Genomic DNA, 21,187 nt, shown 5'->3' on the forward strand with positions numbered 1-21,187 from the left:
CCCCTGGTGACCGGTCACCCATACTACCTGTTTTTTACTCATAGCCGAATTCGAATTGTTCTCAAATGCCAATAGTATTCTGCGGGCGAGCGGCGCTATCCTACCCCGCACGTAGTTTCGGTAGGCCTGCTGCGAGTCCGACATTATGTGCGCTGCGTCGGAGTGGGTGGCGGCCAGTGCAATCGCCACTTCCTCCAACATTAGCGCGTCGCTACTTTTTACCGAGCGCCCGTTCACCTGCTTTCCCTCGTGCACCACCGCAATGGTGCAGATGAAAAAATTTCTTTTTAACCAATTATGAGCGGCGCTTATGCTAAAGCTTCAAGTCCGCGCTGTCCTCGCGAACGGAAGCTGACAGTCGTTACGACGGTGGTGATCGTTCTCAAGAAGTACTTTGGTTTGGGCTAGCTGGTTCGTAGCTAAGGTTGCTTCTGAAGACCGCGCAAAGGACAGAAGGACAGGTAAGGCAAAAAAACAACGGGACAGGGGCCAACTTTCATCTAAGGTTTATTCCCACAAAACATTGCGTTTTTATGACTCACCCGAGTCGTATCACAGAAGCCTATCACAAAAACAACAATCGCCATACACACTATTGGCGCTGCTCCTGAACAGAAAAATATTTTGGCACATTAGAACACGGCACTCGAAACAGATGAAGCAAACTCGTTGGGCAGACTCGCGAAAATATCTGAGCGCATAAAAAAGATCAATAGCAAGCAGGAACGCAAATTCGTCCACGCAACACAGAAGCACTGTTGTGCAAGGAAGGTGGAGATCTTGGGGGTTGTCGCAGCCAGCGTCTTCACTTCAGCGGACGCGGTTGCTGTGATACGAGTATTTTCTTTCACTCTTTCCTCTCATCTTTTTCAGCGGGGTGTCACCTTTCCAGGGTGGAGGTCAGTGCACGAAGGCTCGTAGGTGGCATTTGCATTTCTACCGGTGGGTACGTGGAGGTGCACCCATAGCAGTATGCTATAGTGGATACACCTTTCGGGCCATGAGGTGCCTGGAAGGGACGGTGAGTCGCTCCGAATAGGAGCAGTCCTTGCGAAGGTGGAGACATCACGCATGCATGGGCTGGCGTCCGTGTTTCTTTATGATGCTATTGAGATTGAGCTGAATTTTGTGAACGAATTCAATCTAATAGCTTTTTTTCCATGAACTAAACGTCACTTCTAAGCAGTACCGCTGTATTTCCTGATCCAGAGACGCCTGGTACTCATTCGGCTCATTTCGTCATGTGCTATGTGCGTAGCCTGAGCTGCGTCTTCGGATGTATGGCAAGCGCAACTTTTAGCACGTCTAGTTTTTCTTCCATATCAATGACTCTGTGCTGGATCATGTTCTCCCCTCCTTCAACGCACGCGAGGAGCAATGGTGTTGCGCAATACTTGGTCACTCATGAGCTGCCGTTCGCATCGCTTTGCACTTACATGTGTTTAATCTGTCCGGCAATGAGAGGTGCTCTGCAGCACGCTGCTTATCAACACGAACACAGCCTTCGTTCAGCGGGGAACCTTCTTTCCCATCACCCTTACCGCGCTTTCTAATCCAGATTGATCGTCTTCTTTCTTCAAGATGGGGTCATGTGTTATTATATTTAGCCTTCTTGTTGGCATATACAACAAGTTCAGTTTGCTCCGTGCGCAAGCAGTTCGCTGCGTGTTGTTTGCCCTTTGTTTGAGGAGTGCGCTCAGTCCACATCTGCAGGTCGTCATTATCTTATCATGGCGAACCGAGGCTCTCCACTCCTTATCATAGTCAATACCTCCGGTAAGATTCCCAGCAAGCCAGAAAGCTGCCTGCCGCGTCGTGTCGAGAGTAGTATTGTCTTGGCTCTGCGGCAACAACGCTTCACCACGTTTCACCGTGCAATGAAGGTACGTGTGAGCTTGTTCTTCCCGAGCTTTTCCACCATATTTTTTTCCCTCCTGAACTGGTTACGTCTATGGCAATGCGCTCCCAGCCGTATAAATATGACGGGTTCAGTACTTTGGTCGTTCTTGAGATCACGGGGTTTCGTCGGCGTGGCTCTAGCGGCATGACTTCAAAGATCAGGAAAGGTAAAAGTTTAACCTAATTTAAGCACTTTGATAAAATATCCAAAGCCTCGATCTTTTATCGTTTCTCTCTCCTACTAAAAGACAACTGTAGCAATCAAGAGACTCAGGAAAGGAAGCTAACTGATACAGGCAGTAATTTCGGAGAGGTAGATGTTCTTGGTCATGCTCAAGAAAAAGCGCGTGTCTCTTTCCGGCCTCTTGCTGGTGACGCAGTTGAAAATAAACTTGATAGCGGTTAAATATGTGGCAGGTTTCATGCCTATCTTGTTAAGAGCCTAGAAGAAGACACATGTACCACACAATGAAATTTGCTCACGAATTTGAGCAAAGTTCCGGCGCCTTTATACCATATACGGTCGTGACTGACTCGCTGGACTAGATCACATGATGGCAATAATATATTAGGTGGGAGTGTGATAGCAACGTTCTAATGCAATCAATGTTTCGGAGAAATTCACCAACGCTGTAGACGTCGTGTTTTGCTTTTAAGTGTATGCATATAACCCCCTACTGCCTCTAGCAGCAGGTGAAGTGTTTTATTATTGCTTCTGGGATGGAGTATAGTGGCGGCTTGCTATCACAAATTAACCTATTAGTGAAAAGTCACCATTCTTTTAGTTATGACATCGAGAAAATAGACGATTTCGCTACCAACAGAAGCTAATACTAGTCTCTTTAGAAGGCACTTGTGCCTCATTACTACTTACATTTTTTTCTGCCTACCTTGCCACCTGGCAGGTATAGACCCCGCAAGAACACAACTAGCGTTGCCGCATCGAAATCCCCTCAACGCCACAGGTCGTCGCTCTACGGTTAAAATGAAGGCCAGGATCGAAGACTGTGTCGTGCACTCACCCTACCCAACTGTTGAAATACCTTGCTGCTCCTTCTACGATGCTGCCAAGAAGGCGCTTCTCAAGGATCCCAACAAGCCGGCACTGGTAAATATTTCCCTCCTCTGACTTTAGTAAATGCGGAAAAGGTGTGCGTGAACTTTCGAGCACCATTACAAATCAGCAGAACATAACACTGCGTCATCGTTTCCATACTTCACAGGAAGACTTCAAAGATCTGTGCATTGTAGACAGGCGCTGAATGATCTGTTTAAATTGTTATAAAATACCATGTGTTCCTGTCGTGCTCATTCAATTAGGCTGCGCGTTTCGTTTATCACGGTTATTTCAGGGCGTTTTGTGGCGTGGGCGTTATACGGAGCCCATGTTCAGCCGTCGCGCTATTGAAGCCCGTCTTAGGTAAGCGATTGAATTGCCCAGAAGAGGAAGATGAGATAATGAAGGGAGGGGAGAACATGGAAGAACCAAGGGAAGAAGTAAGGGGAGAAAATCGAGGGACGCTGTTGCCGAAAAATAAAGTTAAAGAACAAATAAGTGCAGCGACGCCGCATGTCACTCAATATCGCAGCAGGGAAGCCAGCCGGCCTCGTGAAAAAGTGCAATCGGTTCAGTGCTTCTAGACTTAAAAAAAAACAACGTACAAAAATTATATTCTGCGACATTTCCGTAATCACTTTAAAACACCCACTTTCTCAGTGAACAGTTAAGTATATGCGAGCTGAAATCCGTGCTGCTTCGTAATTTGTTCAGCAGAACAGGGACCTAGTTATTTACGTGTTGCATGCCATAACTGGTATCTATTCATATAGTTTTATGTCTCCTTGAGGAAGCTGTACCCACTGAGTGACTTGGACTTGGTTTTCTAATAGTTTATTATTGTTTATGTACTTTGCTGCTCTAAAATGGTACTGGGGCGACGGAAAGAAACGTGAACAGAGCGGAACCTATGCGCGCCTTGGTTCGCGTTGCTCTTCATCAGGCGTTAACTTCGGCGGTAGGATAAAGACGCTAGGGTAGGCCGTGATGCATTCTAGGACGACTCTAACGTCTTTTTTTTTAACAACGAAGTAAAAGAGCGATCAAAACAAATTCGAACTGAGGAAAGCGTAGGCGCCGCTCTGTACACCTTTTTTTCCATTGCGATGGGACATTTGATCAGCTTTAAGCATATCATGTCTAGGGAACAGGGGATGCATTGGTAAATCTTTGGGTCGATTTCATTAATTTTCAGAAATGCTCGATATGTTTTTCTGGAACATTGTTAACCTGGCATAATTTTATTTATTCACGGTTCTGCGGAATAGGCTGCAGTGTGATATTTTTGAATAAAATAACGCATAATATTTTCATTAAACAAAGAGGTGTAAAAACAAAGTTAAAAGAGGCACCCAACGTCTTTATTTAGTTCTACACCTAACTTTTACACATGTGCGTTCCATGACCGATCGCATTTAAACCATACTCTTAACAATGTGTGTGCACTATTTGCGTGTCCACCTATAACTAAATGAGCATTTCCTTATGTTCTTTGGCCGGAACTTTAGCTCTGTTCTCTTAAAAGCCGTAATAAAGTGCATCACGACCTCAAAGCAAATACTGTCAGTATTATGAGAAGTTATTGCTTTTTCTTGCTTTTTCATTTCTCAGTACATGCAGTCATTCACAATGTGACGAAGCTAGCCTCAGCTGCGACAAGGTAACCGTTAATTCAAAAGACATACGATGGGGTGCCTAGCAGCGAAACAGAGGAGTTACAGGGATATATGTGACCCATAATGTAGGTTTCACATCTGAACGGACACCTGCCCACACTGTATATCGAGAGAAATTGTAGCTTTTTGCATGGCGGAAAAGATGTTTTTCCTGTTCGTTGTTACGCATTAATATCGTTCATAGTTGTCTGCTTTGACGCGGTTGCCGGCAGTAAGCGAGGAATGTGCGTTCCTGGCTTTGGTAGGGAAAGAAATGCCAGACGACGCAGAGCAATCTCTGCTGAATATGTCATCTTATAGCGTTGGAATGTTCGGTTTTCGTAACCTCCGAGCATGACAGCTCGAACACGAGTGAGACAAACGAAATGCAGGCGGATGCAGCCGTCATGGTGACGCGCAGAGAGCTCTTCGTGCTCATGCAACGCTACGCCGCCGGATTCCAGAAGCATGGCCTGAGGACTGGCCACAGGGTGTGCGTCCACCTAGGCAACAGCGTTGAAAACTTCGCTGCCATGTGGGCGTGTGTTTTCGCTGGGGCAAGCATCGTGCTGTCTAAAACATCACTCACCGAACGTAAGTCGACTGCGTGTATGGCTTAGTGACGCGATACTTTTTCTGCTTGTAGAATTCCACCTGTGTAGTCAAGATGTGAGCGCTGACATTTAATTTATATTAGCTTCCTGCATTGATCTCCATAACATGTCCTGATGCATTTTATAAAACTTGTGGTAAAGCCTCCTGCAATGGCTGCGTCGAAACATGCTTGAAACCTTCTTGACGAGTCACCTGTGTCCTTGCTACCGCTTGCAGTAGTAAGTAGCACCGGCTTTGCGCATGTGAACACGGAACGTCGAGTGGGCTATTCTCCGAAAAATACGGTTGCTAAACACTTATCTCCAGTTCATTTTAAAACGGCAGTCAGGCGTACCCGCGATATCACTTGAACATATGCGGCTTATTGCACCTCACCTTTCCACCTTTCCTCTGTGAAAATGTCTTTTGCACCTTTATTTGCAAGCATTTTAATAATTCTTCCCCTGATTTCTAAACCATTTGCATAGTACACACTGAAGGCAATTACACCAATTTAAACATCAGTTTCGTAAGGTCGTTGTGATTTGCGTGAACGTGCCAGTAAATATTGGTTTCCTTTTTGGCGTGTCAAGGCGAATTACGCTACCAGCTGAGTGACAGCGACAGCACCCACGTCCTGACAGAACCGACTTTTGCAGAGAAGAGTGCTAAGGCGGCAGGGTCTTTACAAATAAAGGTAAGTTAGCATAATTCAAAAGGACGTTGCGTCGCATTTTTCTTTCTGTGAAGAGCGGCAGTGATGACCTACACTCAAGAAAAATCGGTTTGGGCCTCCAAGTGACAGAAAAGAAGCAGGTATAGTGGATTCCCCAGCCAAAATTTTTGGCGCGAGTATCAGTGTGGTAAGGGAATCAGTGCGAAACCACAGATTTTTGTTACGCAGAAGACGACGATGAGCGGGAGGTGTAGCCAGACGGAATAGATGGAAGCTGATGTAGACGACGCTCTGTAATGCACAGCGCGAGTGTGTGATGCAGTTTAACAAGTGGTGGGGGGTTGGCTGTGACGATAGTGAAGTGGTCTCGTGCAGCGTCCTCTGAAGCTGATTATACCCCCGAAATTACAGGCTGTGACTTTGCCGAACCCTTTCGGCTGTGTTATTTTCATTATATTTCCTTTTTCTCTTCACCATTATAACCCCTCATCCCTTTCCCCCAGTGCAGGGTAGCAAACTGGTTTCATATCCCGGTCAACCTCCCCGCCATTGTCTCCTCGTCTTTCTCCTCCTACCCTCTCCCTTAAATTTGACCTTGCTTGACTATGGACCATAATCGATGTCAAATCATGACTGAGGGTGCCCAACACGATGGCGGCGTCGAGTTCGGCCCGGGCTATTGCCAAAATGCCAGTGGTCGAATATTCGGTATAACCGGGAGTAAACAATGCCAAACTTTTTTCTAGCAGGAATTCAAAAGCGGTATGAATTTGTACTTAGCATGTGTAGTAGTAAGCATTTATCAATACTTTGGATTAGAAAAAGCTTGATGGTCGGAGATGTTAAGAGCGGGCTTAAAACCTGTCGGCCTAAGTACCGCTGTGAGCAATCTGGCGGTAACGGATACTGAAATTAAGCGCCGCCCTGTGCATAGGGTCCCTCTGTGCACGTTTTACTTAGCCATTCCTTGCAGTTTTTTTTTTGCTTAAACATCAGCCATAGGGAAATATGCAATGTCATTCGAGCGTCATACAGGATAAAATATACGTAACCACGGTATTCATTCTAAGCCTTCGGACCGAGAGCGTGCACTGATTTCGGCTAAATTTTACAGCTTTCCAGTTATTTTTTATTCACCCACAGAAAAGGCGCAACTACGTGAATTCATGACATTAAAGTGATTCCACCAACTACTTGCTTTTTATTTTTTGGAATTCTCAAGAAATCGTGGCATCACATCACTGCAATCTGCACAAAATCATTTTCACTTCACATGGGTCTTCCTTAATGTACATGGTCTTCCTTAATGTAATTAGGGTACACAGTAAACAAGAAATGAGTGCAGGCTACCTGGGCATTTCTCTATGGTCAGTCGAGTACAGCTCATCCCATGTACAGGGGCTCTTCGCCACGGGTACAGCGGAAGGCTTCGTGTCGACAGCTGCGTTTCGAGACTTGGACGAAGCATCCTTCCGAGAGGTGCCCATCCCGGACCCACGAGACTGCGTACTTGGCATCTGCTACACGTCCGGTACCACCGGCCTCCCCAAGGGGGTCGTCACCACACACTACGGCTTCGTGGCCAATATCGCCACTGCAGGGTGATTGTGTAGACATTTTGAAGTCTTGGGGACGCTGCATGGCAATGCATTCCATGATAGAAACTAGCACCGATAAAGATCTGAATGGAATTTACAGCCTAAAACTGCTGTAAGCTCAACGCTGCCCATCATAACTTGCGCTCTTTTATCGACCTTCTGGGAAAGGCAAAGAGAAAAGCAAACAATGAAGGAGTGGTTGATGACTAAATAAATATAGCAGTATAAACAGAAGCTGAGAGCCCTTTCATAGTTCACATGCACTCACGTGGGTATGTGCGAACTGCAAATAAATACAACAGCCCGTTTTGCCAAATACTATGCTCAAATTTACAATTTTTTACAGCTTTGGCGGGGCATATTCTTGGATAGGTCAGAAATGCTGCTTGAGAGAATAGGGCAGACATCATTTCAACCAGGCTGTTTCAATAAGCGCGCCTGACTGTATCTATGAAGAGTCGCACAACGTGCTACTAAAGTCCTGAATAGCATGTCACACTTATATCGATTCGCCACGAAGCGATTAACAGCAATATTTAGCATGATTTGGCGCTCATAGAATTGTTACTACATTCACTGAACCATTAGAAGAACACTAAATGCGTAATTAGTGCACCTGTAAACGACGACGTACTAAGTCATCAGGCATCCTATAGACTATATGCTTCTTTTTGTGCACACTAAGTACCTGTCGCCTACAGTGGCAAATTTTTTTCGGCAAAAGCATTGCTTGGCTGTCCCCCCCACCCCCTACTGCTCGCTATTCAAGCGGCTGCTGGCCATCGTTGATATAAAATCATCTTCATATCTTTTTGTGCTTTCACAGACCGTGCTTTGGCTGGGACCAGACTGATGTCGCGCTTGCTGCGACACCCCTCATGCACGGTTCGGGCTTTCTGATCTACACTTTCGGTGTTCTTCTGGGTACTACTGTTGTCATGGAATCCCTCGGCGCCAGTCTGCATCGAATCAGCGAGGTCATCACAAAGTATAAGGTGCTGTGGCCGGCATCCGGTTTTATTCACATTTTCTTCGATAATTCTTTTTCTATTTCTATGCAGAAATTCATAAAAAGAGAGAGATTATTCCAGTAATGTGTATTTCTGCAGACCATCGTACTATAAATGATTCCAGAAAAAGCAAAGGGCTTGGTGCGATGTATGCGTAGTGTTATAGAGCATTGAGCTGCGGGGTGTCTTGCACATAAACAAAAAAAGTGTCGAGATTAGCGATGGGCTCACAGAAAGGAAGATGGATTGCTTACAGTAACTGGGCAAACCACCGTGACCTCGTGGTAGTATTGACTGCCCTAGCTACCAATGCCAAAATGAGCTATGGCACAATCTAACAATTTTCTCTGAACGATTACAGCCACTCTACTTCTTAATGCCTCGTATTATTTCTCGTTGTGCATATTCTGTATCGACTGGGGTTGTGCATCTTGCGCCAATTTGTACTTCGTTACACTTCTCTATCACTAAGGATGTGATGTTTCTAGATGGGAAATGTAAATTTTTTCAGGTCAATGTAGCGATTGCTTCCCGTGAGGAATTTTGGAAACTGTTGGCTTGTAATAGCATCCAGGCTTATTCCTCTGAAATTTCTAGTGTTGTTTAAAACTTTTGTACCAACATGCAGGTTGTTTCATGTTTTCGCTTTCTGACTTCGTTCTTTCTGAAGCATATGGCAAATTTTTTGGTAACACATGGGAGGTCTGCACAATAAAATTAATAACTTCGCAGAAACTTAGGTAAAAATATTTGAGGTAACGGTTATGTGTGGCTGGCTGTTGAAAAGCTCTAAACATTGCTTTCCTATCACACTGCTTTGGGGATTAGAAAAACAGGAAACATGCTCAATATCTTCATAAGCCTGAGAATATCTTCTAATAGGCCTAGTTAGTTGTGGGTCGGGTAAAGAATGAGTTCCGCCAGTTGATAGCTTGTGCTCTGCCTGTCTGCGTAGATTTTATTGGGCCAGCAGGAAAATCCCCAACCGCAGCATTTACCGCTGTTTGTCGGTCTAAATCCTCTGCAGGTGGACTACCTGCCGAGGTGGACAGGTGGAAAACTGCCCACCGCTTTGTGGGCAATGTGCCAGCAGGCTTAATGGAAAACTATGCAAAACACTTTATGAGAAAACATACCATGACTGCGAGTGGGGTTTCGAGCCCGCTGGGTTTTGTCTAATTAAGGAGCGGTCAAAGACCCATTTCCCAAGCAGTTCACGCTAAAAAAGCCGGGCACCAGGCCGGGGGAAAGCTTGTATCTATAGGTACCCGGCGGCAGTGAGGATCGAACCTCACACCTCCCGCATTCTAGGTGGATGCACAACCACTAGACCACCTCTGCGGTCAAAACTTTTTTTTCTTTCGCGGTAATGAGCCCCCTCAGTTTGCACATTTCGCGTCAACATCGGCGTTTTACCTTCATAGCGTGGTACTTGTGACATTGACACGACACCTTTCATTCTAGGTGACATCTCTGACCCTCCTGCCTACACACTTATCTTCACTGGTGGCCGAAATGCAAAAGACGGGAATCCGCCTTCCGGGCGTGCGCCGCATTGGCACCGGTGGCAGCATGCTCACGGGGGCCGGCCGTAAGAGCTTGGAAGCCGTGTTCAGTGACTTAAAGTGTGTGGTAAACGGTTACGCCATGACCGAGTCCATGGGCATCCTCTGCTCGCCCTCCATCTACGCTACCCGTGGGACGGATGTCGGCTTTCCCTCTCCGTGGACGCAGATCAAGGTGGGCGCCCGAGACAAACGCAACAGAGCGAAGTGCGCTTTTGCCTGCGCTTGTTTCTTCCCTGTAGGTTGTCATGAAGACCAAGACACCCCAATAGCTATACCCAAATGCTTTTATCTCCTTCGCACTAAACACAAATTTACCAAAAATATGTCCAGCTGGGCAGAAAAATCACTTGTCATTTAGCACGTTCATTGATGGAACTTAGAATTAATTCCGTCCAAACGGAATAAATGTATTATTCCGCCCGAGATTTTTTTCAGATACAATGGGATTGTCTATTACTTCACTCAGATACTCAGTACTGGGAGCTTAGGGATTGTTTTTAAGCCCAAAAGGTAGTTTTGAAGGTAGCCTCAGGGATCTAATATTATAACCTTTTAGGCCTTAATAAGGAAATTTCGGCACTTCATGTTACTTTCTCAGGAAAGTATATTTTTGCATCCTCCGCACTCGTTAAAAACGCTTTGAACTTGTCGCAGTCAGGGCTCTTTTGAGCAATAGCCGATGTGATACTATGAAAAACATCATTGCGGAGTGCATGATCGTTTGTATAGCATATGCAGTACACATTAGAGTGACACAAAGGGGGTAGGGAGGAAGAATAAAGCCGGGGAGGAGTTGTTACCTGAGGCATAATCCTGGGAGTTAGGTCTTCACAAGACAGCGGCACTGCATGCATGCTACGGCCAGAGCGATACGGCCACGACGAGACAGTTCACAAGCGGCCGAAGTATTCCACTGGGACGTTGAGGCAGCGAAAGCAGGCTACAGCCTCTGAGGTGTCGGGCTGGTCCACACGTCTGGACACACTGCCGAGCCCGGAACGCACACTAGTCATTTTCCACTCTGGCGCTAGTCAGAATGACTGGTGTCGCCGTCCGCCCAGGAAGACGACGGACCCGTGAGGAAAATTGCCGGTCGCCGCCATGTACGGCCTATGACGGTTCGAACAAGATTCTACCCTGCAGCACACTGGCAAATATGCTTTCTAACGGCGCACAGCTCTCATGAATAGCCTATATCTTCCAACATTCACCTTTTTGCTGACGATTGTGTAATATTTCGGGAAATAAATAACGTTAACGATACTGACACTCTCCAGACAGACCTCAATTTGGTGTCAGACTGGTGCACTACATGGAATATGGAATTAAACTTCAATAAATGTAAAGCTTTGCGTGTTTCCCGTGCACCTAACGCTCTTCCTTCATATTATCTTAACGGCACTCCTCTTGATTGGGTAAAAACATACAAGTACCTAGGTATTCATATCACTCAAAATTTAACATGGTCTATTCATATTGACTACGTTATTAATAACGCTAACCGCATGTTAGGGTACTGATGTCGCAATTTCTCAACCGCTCCCTCATCTCTTAAGCTTGTACTCTATAAAACACTTATACGTCCTAAACTAGAATACGCAGCATCAATATGGGACCCTACACATGATAACCTTGTATATTCCTTGGAACTAGTTCAAAATAATTCCTTTCGCTTCATTCTTTCTAATTACAACCGTACGGCAAGCATCACAGCCAAGAAATCTAACGTGTCAGCCCCATCGTTACAATCTCGCCGTAAAATTGGTCGCCTAACAGTATTTCACAAGCTATATCAGCCCGCTACGCTTCACGACTATTTCATATCACCCCCAGAATACATTTCACGTCGCATCGATCACCGCCACAAGGTTGGCATCCCAACATGCCACACCAAATCTTCTTTTCAGTCATATCTACCTCGCACATCTGTGGAATGTAACCGGCTTCCCCCCGATATTGCAGCCATTGCAGATAACAAAACCTTTCACGACGCAATAGCTAACATTGTTTATTCTGAAAGAAGTTGATCATGTGTTATATCTGTTTCCACTGCGTTATGTACATTGATTTTATGTTATTTACGCTTTGTGAATGTTGTTTGTTTTAATCTGGAGAAAATTTATTTTGTACCACCTGTTTTCACTGTATTATATTCACTCTTCTTTATACTAATTAACCCACTCCCCTCTGTAATGCCTTTGGCCCTGAGGGTACAATAAATAAATAAATAAATAAATATAGTGTCTCCTACCTTTTTTGTGTAAATCACTCTGCTAATATGCCAAAACATAAGAAATCTTAAAACAATTCAACATTTCTTGACATTAAATTGAGTATTTCACTTCAGATTTGAGAATCCTCCCTTTATTGGTCGAAATAATTTTCTTTTCTATTTTTCTCTCTTTCGAAATATTAAACACCGACTTCATGATCGCATTTCTCATCATGAACAGTTTTTTTTTCTTTCGGCAATATGAAGAAGTTTGTTCTTCATGAAGAAGCACAATGTTGTCGGTAGGATGTAATCTTAAAATGAAGCCCATAGAAGACTGGCGGATCATTCTGAACGGGCAGAATACAAAAAGCTCAACGCACTAAGCACAACGGTATATCTTGAAAAACAGGTGACTGCATTCCCGAAGTAACTGCCAACGAGTTAAATGTGACACGGATACTACCTTGTTAGTAAACGAAGGTAGTAAAATTAGAACTATGAAAGTAACTATCGCAATCAACAACCTAGCGAGGAGCACTAGAGTTACAATTAAAAAACTAGTTCTTTTTTTCTAAGACAATCGGTAGAGACTGTCTCCGCATGCATTGCTACGTTCTTCACACCGTGTATTGGCGTGGCTGGTTAAATTTGTGCATACTAGAAAAATAAAGCTATATGTTGATTTAGGTGTATTCCCGAGACCAGTCGGAGTTACGAAGTTGTGCTACAAGTAAATCACACCCTTATGATTAGAGAAATCGCGCATTACTTGTACAATTTATCTCAGGTGTTGGAAAGAAACAGCCCTACCGGACACACACAAAAGTTCAGACTGCAAGAAAAACGCAAATCAGAAAGGGTCACAAAAGCATGACACGGGCACTCGCGTGCACAGGAAAAAAATTCTTATCCACTCCGTAAATCTGACTCTCAGTTATGGGCTAGCGTCTTTTATGCGTTGAGCCAATGTAGCAGCCCTAATTATGAGGTTACGATTGTATAAGCAGGTTAGTCTACCTAACGGCAGAATGCTACGTAAATGTTTAATAGCAAAACAATTTTATTCTCGCAATAGTCTGTGTCAGTTGAATTATATGACCGCATTTTAAGGTTAATGAAACTGTTACTCACAAGGAACTAACTAGCAACAATAGGTAAATGGTAGGAAGTGCTCACTACCTTGAGGAGCGTAATAATTAGTTAGTAAAAACGTAGTAAAACGCAGCCACAGTTAGTAAGCGGTGCTCTTACTGCCTTTCACTTATGTTTTTTAAGGGTGTTGTACAGGAAAAGCTTAAAGTCTCATGAACCTACGATAGCGGGCACAAGCTTTTACCGATCAAACTATTATGCTAAAAGTACAAAATATAGGTGCTGTACATGTAGGACGCTAGGCGTAAATGAGTTAAGGTACTTCGATCAGTGACAATTGTGCCAGCTCTGCAAACAATAAGCGAAATTGGTTACAGTAGAATCTACAAAAAGTGGTCTCTTCACGTGATATATTGCTCTTCAAATAAGTGCAGTACAACATCGGTTCCATTGCAATCAGTGTGCACTGAACACACCTGATTTCAAACCAGAACAGAGCAAAGCTTGGTCAAAAACTTTCGAGCACATGGCAGTGCTTTCGGGCGCCAGCAGTCATATTTTCCCGCTCCGGCTTCGAGGCGATCTATTGACCTTGGGCGACATGTAGCAAGCCGCGGCCGCGATGCCGCTGTGCACGCGACTTGTGCTAAGCTGAGGCAGCTATTCGCTGATTTTGCTGCACTGCATATTTGAGGTTTAAATGCTTTTTTACACCTTGTTGTAAAGTGCAGGTTACATTATAAGGATTTTTAAATTGTTTCAGAGACTACCCTTGCAATCCAAGCAAACGTAAGACATTTGATATCAAGCAGTAAATCCAGAAATATAAGCAACAATATGGCAGGCCTATGAAGCTCGAAAGTGCCGGGGAAACACTGAAGTGAGCAAATCAATCGGCCAGCTTAATAGGTGGGGCACCAGTTATCTCAAATTTATCTCACAGCTTTGCTCACCGCATAACAAAGTCTGCGCCAAGCTCTGGAATTGTCTGGATCACTGTTTCCGTGTGCCTACTGATAGTTCTGTGTCAAGACGTGCGATGGCGTCCGCGTGCGAACAACGCCAGGCGATCAACTTCTGTGCTTAACTCGATAAGGGTCTTGCCGGCACCTACCACATGACTCAGCAAGCCTACGGGAATTCTGTTTTGTGATATTCTCAAGGTGGTTGAAGGCGCTTAAGGCGGGCCGGGAAGACGTCGATGATTAATCCCGCTCTGGATTGCCATCAGCGGCGCCAAAGTGGCGAAAATGTGCCTCGAGTTCGTGATATTTTGAAGACCTATTGTCGAATGAGTGTGCGGATGGTAGCAGAAACTTTCAATATTCCAAAAACCACCGTGCACGACATCGTAAGTGACAATTTGAACATGCGCAAAGTGTGCGCCAAGCTGGTCCCCAAATTTTTGACTGACGACCCCAAGGGCAACCGAGTGGGGATCGCGAGCGAACTTTTGGAACGCTTGCAAATTCAACTTTATTTTTTGGACAGTGCCATTACGAGCGACGAAACATGGCTATTAGAGTACGAGCCTGGGACGAGGCGCCAATGTTCCGAATGGCACACCTCAGAGTCCCCTTGCCCAAACAAGGCAAAAAAGAGCAGGAAAGGATGACATTGCGAAGGCAGAGAACCAACGCTGTCTACTACGTGGATGCGCTCGAGACTGAGGAAAAGGGTTCTCCGAGTGCGAAAAGAGAGCTCCGATACCTGGTAGTTGCACGGCGACAACGCTCCTAGCCGCCCTTCTTTTCCGCGTATGGAAGTTCCTCGCCAAGCACAACTTGGCGACATGCTTCAGCCCCCCTATAGTCTTACCCAGCTCCGGCAGACTTTTCCTGTTTCCAAGAATCAAGAGCGCCCTGAAAACGAGTCCGTTTTTGTAACATCGAAGCGATCCAAACCGTCTTGGCAAAGGTTCTCAACGAGGTTCCTGCCGAGGCATTCCGGGATGCGTACAGTGTATGCCAGAGTCGCTGAAAAAAAATGTATAGATGTTAAAAGGGATCACTTCGAAGAATTTTAAACGTTTGTAACGATATCCTGAATCATTTTTTTTTCTATTGTAAAAATCGCATTACTTTCCGGGAACACCCTGTATTATGATGCCTTCCTCTCCTCTGCTACTACCCCGCATTGAAGATAGAGACTGGTGGCATGATCTTGTTCACGTGACACTATAGTGATTTCAAGAGGATTCTCATGAACACAAAGTATCTGTGTCGGAGACGACGTTTGTTAGGTGGAAAATCACTTTGGTAACATTGCTACATACACGAAAAGTGAGGCAGGCGCTATTGCTATGCCTTGTTTGTCTTCACCACTGTTCACGATACTCGGCTTTAAGGAGTGACGTTCCATAAGGTAGTGGGCGTGACTGGCAGCTGCCAATCACTCATAGTGAAAGGAACATATACTGAGGGACCTTGTATCACTCACAATCGAATACTAACGAGTGAATAATTAAGCTAGAGATAGAATTATATCTGCTTGGTCTCTTCCAGTTTTGCTGTGCCATGAATTTGTTTTGAAAATGCATAACAAGGTACACAAGATAGAGGGTAGCCTCAGGGTGCTAAATGGGCACTCTGAGGCTGCTCTTCCTTTTTTTATTTTGTTTCATTTGCCAAGAAATTCGTGTTTCTTCCTTCTCTCTATCGTGTTTTTATTTCGTCAGCTATGAACAAAACTGGACTGACGGTTCTAGATAGCGGGTCCTAAGTTCTACATGAAAAACTTGTGTTTGACTGCTTGGTTCATGGTGACAGGTGCTGGTCCTGTCATGTGTGTCATGTGTGTATCTGTGGTTTCTGTATGATACGTGTCTCTTCATATTGCACATACTATTCCTAAATTTTTCATTCCTAAACTATTCCTAAACTTTCATTGGCAATAGACATTGTAGCATGTTCCACATATGCATGCATGTTCCACTCGAAGCTACTGCAAGAAGCCATCGCGCATGACAGTGGCAGTTCAACACTTGATATTGCGCTGATAATGGCGCAGGATTATTTCACCCATGCGATTCTGTTTGTGTATACCCATATGAGCACCCCGAGTTCTTAATTCTCTGAGGTCTTGGGGCGCTCAAAAGAATTTGAAAGCCTTCCCTGCCGGCCGATGAAATTCACCGCAAGGAAATAATTTATCTTCCCAGGGAATTGTATACTTATCATCTCTCAAGGTAACATTGCAATGTCTCGCAGGTTGTTGATATGGTGACAAGGCAAAAGCTGGGCCCCAATCAGACAGGCGAGATATGCTTTCGCACGCCGACTGTGCTCAAGGAGTACTACAAGAGACCAAAGGAGACCGCTGAACTGTTTGACGAGGAGGGATGGTGCAAGTCAGGTGCGTTGAGCGCTCCTCTACGGCAATACTCAATAGGTGCTGCACAAAAGCGAATGACCCTCAAGGAGAACACAATTTGTTTTAAACATCGCAGAATTAGGCTCCTCTGTTTCAGTATAGCACCCTTGCTAAAATTAACAAGGATGCCCTGGCCACCCGGCATGCTGTGAGGAGAGTTAACGCTGTCCCACATCCCCACCATACTAGTGTTTTCCGAGAGCGCTCGAGGCTCTTCGTACTTTTGTTGAGATTTTTTCAGTTAAACTTTTCACTAGCTAATCGGAGCAGCAGCCGATTTTCAAATGTTTAAAAAAGGTGATTCTTAGGTTCCTGCTGGGTGTACTTTATGGGAATATTCAGTTCCGGGGGGAGGGGGTATTCGGATTAGGTTTAGTTTGGGTGCGCATTTACAGGTGGTGGTATTTGATGAGGGATGAGCAGCTGAAGAAAATGGAGTTAGCCGAACTCGTCCAAGTGGTAGATTTACTCGGAGGGCATAACGTTTGATATCAAAATTTCTACATACTGTCATTTTAAGACAAAGGTGTGCTTGATGGGGCCGAAATTAGCCGCGAGAAACAGATTTCTGCACTAATTTTAGCTACACAAGAGGGACAGTTACCGAGAAATATTATCTTATATCCGGAATTAGTCATTAAATTCTTTTGAAATTTGATTGCTACATAAGCTGAGCAAGTATTTGAACTTCTACACTGCTCCTTCTCCCGGCTAAACATTCCCCAGAAATGGCTACAAAGGCAAGTAGGTGTTGCCAGGTTTGAATAATTCTTCTTACCTTTGATACGGCTTTTCTGTTCGTTTTTCCGAAGGAAGGGGTGGGGTCGAGTCTGAAAGCACCGACACATTTTCTCCATTGTAGCTTGTAGCGCTGTTTTTTGGGCTATACTGCCGATTTTGTTTTCTGTGCGCACTGACGATCATCGCTTATGAGCGTCCTTTGCACATCCTGGTTGTCTTTGATTACGAAATACATGCAGAAATGTGGACTTTTGACATATATTGCCGAAATTTTCTAGGATTTCTGTGTTTAAGATTTGTTTGAAATTGGTTTGTGACCCTGATAACTTAGGCATAGTTTGTCCATTGCCAAGTCGAGTCGACTTGAGATGAAGCGAAACAGCGCTGGCTACGTATGTTAATTCCTCGCCATGCCTTCCCGCAAGTTTCATGTTAAGTTGTTATGAAAAGCCGAATAAAAATAGAAGCTTAAATCCTTCTAGCAACAATAGTCATGTTTCTCATGAGCGTATGTATTAGATCTCTTTGTCAGCTGCTTGAACTTTGCAAAAGTGGCAGTAACCTTGCTACTGACAGACAGCCATGCTCGTTCCTCAGCTCATGGCCCGATGCAATGCAGGGGATGCGGGATACTACGACGAAGATGGCCGCCTTTACATCATACAGCGGCTGAAGGAAATGATCAAGTGCATGGATAACCAAGTTGTTCCAGCGGAGCTTGAAGAACTAATCCTTGAGGAGCACTCGGATTACATATCCGAAGTGGCTGTCGTGGGATTGCCGAGGGCACAGTACGGGGAGGTCCCGGCTGCTGTCGTCGTGCTAAAGGACTACTGCAGAAGCAAGTGCGACATTGGAAATCTAGCCAAAAACATCAAGGCGACTGTCGCAGGTGAGCGCGCGGGGACAGGTTACTATATGTTTCAGTTTGCGAATACATTGTTTTGGTTTGTGTTCTTTCTACTGCCAACAACTATTTAGGCTTTCGAGCACTGTCACCAAAAAACTCCAAAACTCAGACGCGGCCTAATCCCTTTGTTGCGAGAGGTCAGGGTGGGAGTGGACGCCGAGTACAGAGATTGACCAGGCGACATGTCGGGTTTCTGAGACTCGTCGAGGACGAGTTGGGCTCATGACGAGAAGGCTTAACGAAGGCTTATTTACATGGCAGAAATGGATACGGCAGCTCTCTGCACAGTGCTTAACGCTCCTTCTACACAGCCTAGGAAATTCGCCGGTTACCTTAGAAGAAACGTTGTAATCTCAAATATATCACATGATGATGGCCAAAAAATATTTTTGGCACATCAGTGAATGCCGGTGTCATTTCGGGTAACCAGAAAGCAGACTGACTGCAGTGACCAAAGAAGAATGTTCGTGGCCGACAGGGAGAAAACTTGCAGTTAGAAATGAGATCTATCCTTTGCTTTGTAGAGGAAACGACTCGAGCACTTAGTCACCCATACTTTATTAGACATATTCCACTCGCGGGCTTCTTTCTTTCATTTGCTTAGGCTCCAGGCAGCCTTATTGCCCGAAGCATGCGTTTGGCTGCTCTGCAATGCCAGGCTGATGGCGTCACGCCTGAACCGCAGTTATGCTTCCCGACTCCTGCTACTCCTGGAATGCAAGCAGGCAGTTTCTGCGTTTGGCTGTCCACTGACATACGTAACAGTTTCTTCTGATGATATGTAACACCGTCCATAGACGATCCTTCACGTTATGAAGGCATACATTTACGAAGAGCTAAAATGTTGCAGTATGATTCTTATTTAGCCGAACACGAGCCTAGTTGGAGTAAGTTTCGTTTCATTTCTTTTACTGGGGTTTAACGTCTCAAAGAGGCTCAGGCTATTAGGGACGCCGTAGTGGAGGGCTCCGAGAATTCGGCCACCTGGGGTTCTTTAACGTGCACTGACATCGCACAGTACACGGGAGGCCTCTAGAATTTCGCCTCCCTCGAAATTCGATCGCCACGGCCGGGATAGACCTCGCGTCTTTCGGGTCAGCAGCCGATGGCCATAACCACTGAGCCTCGCTGCGGCCAGCTGAAGTACGAATCAAGCCACAATTCTGTCGCCGAAAACACCAAAAAGTAAAAAGAAAATTAATTCTGACGTTTATTTATCGTAGATAACAGTGCTGAGTGACTGCGTGAAATTGCGGGTACAACTCCAGTAAAAGTGCTCAGGCCAGCTTCGAGCCTCCTCTCTTTTTCATTGTATTTATTCATTCATAACACTTTACAGGGCCCAGATGGGCATTGAGTAATGGGGACAAAGGACAAAAAATGTACCAGAGAAACTAATCAATACACCATGTAATAAAAGGGAATAAATAAAAATAAACTATTCTACGCGACAAAACTTAAAAACTAAAGTATACATAGATACAAAGTACTTATTATTAGCATGAATGCACGACATATGGCAAATACTAATCTAAGGAAAATATGCAGTGGTCATATAAGAAGTGTAAGTCGCTGTAAAATTTCTAAGACGCACAAAGGACCAAAACAAAACGCAATAGCGAGTTGCATGCATGTCACGCGGGCCTCATTGTCTCGTGTACAGATTGTGTTCATTCAACATTATGTGTTTTTTGTTTTCCCTGCTAGGTATGCTTGCGCGTAATTAACGAAAATATCAATGTGGCATCGCATGTGAGAGTAATACCAATAAAACTGCCTCATTTTTTTTTTCGATTAGAGTAGACGCTACAAGCACCGTGTGAGGGCCTCGAGGTGTATTTATCAGATTTTGTCGAGCCAACTGCACAGGACTGCCAATCGTCCCCTGTGCGGTTGGCCTTGAACTACGCTGGAAAGAATATCGAAAATGGCTCACATCCCCCTGTGACTGTTAATGCAGTTTATATGGGTAAAAAAAAAGCAGTAGCCGTGAAAACAAGCATTATTTGGGTTATGGCTGGTTTTCGGGAACGAACGCACTGTTTACTCAGGACAGCAATGCTTCTCTGCTGTCCTCAGATTTGTTGTAAGTTTTCTCGAACTTCATTTTTGTTTTACAGATAACCTAGCTCCACATAAAAATCTTCACGGAGGCGTGTTTTTCTCCGACTCGCTGCCAAAGACAGACACTGGAAAAGTCAGCCGCACCGCTCTAGTACAAGAATGTGCAAGCAGAAGCCCTTTGTAGAAAACAAAATGTACGTTGGCTTCCCCAAATAAACAAGGCGTACTTTTTTCTTACGGCTCTATTTGTACTCTTATGAAAACTCCCAGTTTCATGCCGTGCGACTGTGAAAGGGTGGCGGTTTAGGTACGGTAGTGCCGCATTTCTCTTTGTGCAAATGCACGCGGTGCGAGTGAAAAAAAAGATGTCGAGAATCCGCGCAAGGGCGTAAATTCCAGCCTTTTATTAAGACCTCTAACACGGGATAAATTTATACAAACTTCGTTCATGACGCTACTCTTGGTTAAAAAAAAAATTCAGGGGGCACTTTGGCTCTGTAAATTGCTGCAAGGCGAAATCGTTTCCTGACGCAGTGTTTTTGTTTTCTTTATTTTTTCTATTTTTAATATTTATATTTTACTTTGTTTCTTTTCTTATTCTTTATATATGTTATTTTGTATATGAAACCCATGCGTTCATTAGATGCGCCTTTATTCATGCTCAAACCATGAGCCTTCGTGGCGGAGTGGTAGCGTCTCCACTTCAAATGCCAAAGGCCCTGGATCGATTCCCAGC

General features: G+C 44.7%; 1 protein-coding gene across 3 annotated transcripts; it reads left to right on the forward strand.

Moving 5' to 3' along the window:
* Positions 1 to 1,747: 1,747 nt before the first annotated feature.
* Positions 1,748 to 20,683, forward strand: LOC149360296 (uncharacterized). Of its 3 annotated transcripts, none has more exons than XM_089572259.1 (10): positions 1,748 to 1,883; positions 2,805 to 3,007; positions 5,004 to 5,205; positions 5,799 to 5,902; positions 7,280 to 7,482; positions 8,306 to 8,474; positions 9,954 to 10,229; positions 16,574 to 16,718; positions 18,097 to 18,369; positions 20,508 to 20,683. In XM_089572259.1, the coding sequence occupies exons 2-10, from the start codon at positions 2,885 to 2,887 to the stop codon at positions 20,633 to 20,635; spliced, it is 1,623 nt and encodes a 540-aa protein (XP_089428385.1). In that variant the 5' UTR covers positions 1,748 to 1,883; positions 2,805 to 2,884; the 3' UTR covers positions 20,636 to 20,683. The 3 variants fall into 3 exon arrangements, with proteins under 3 accessions (XP_089428385.1, XP_089428387.1, XP_089428386.1); XM_089572261.1 differs by having other exon boundaries at positions 5,076 to 5,205; XM_089572260.1 differs by having other exon boundaries at positions 1,793 to 1,883; positions 2,865 to 3,007.
* The last annotated feature ends 504 nt before the right edge of the window (positions 20,684 to 21,187 follow it).

Source organism: Amblyomma mixtum, chromosome 2 (genome assembly GCF_055824585.1).
Source record: "Amblyomma mixtum isolate Tamu chromosome 2, ASM5582458v1, whole genome shotgun sequence".
NCBI classification, from domain to species: domain Eukaryota; kingdom Metazoa; phylum Arthropoda; class Arachnida; order Ixodida; family Ixodidae; genus Amblyomma; species Amblyomma mixtum.

Bases quoted from the DNA above. Each gene is read 5' to 3' on its own strand.
- LOC149360296 (XM_089572259.1), top strand. From the start codon at position 2,885: ATGAAGGCCAGGATCGAAGACTGTGTCGTGCACTCACCCTACCCAACT. The intron at 5,903-7,279 runs GTAAGTTAGCAT...TCCCATGTACAG, and splicing joins CAGGGTCTTTACAAATAAAG to GGGCTCTTCGCCACGGGTAC. The intron at 10,230-16,573 runs GTGGGCGCCCGA...AATGTCTCGCAG, and splicing joins CTCCGTGGACGCAGATCAAG to GTTGTTGATATGGTGACAAG.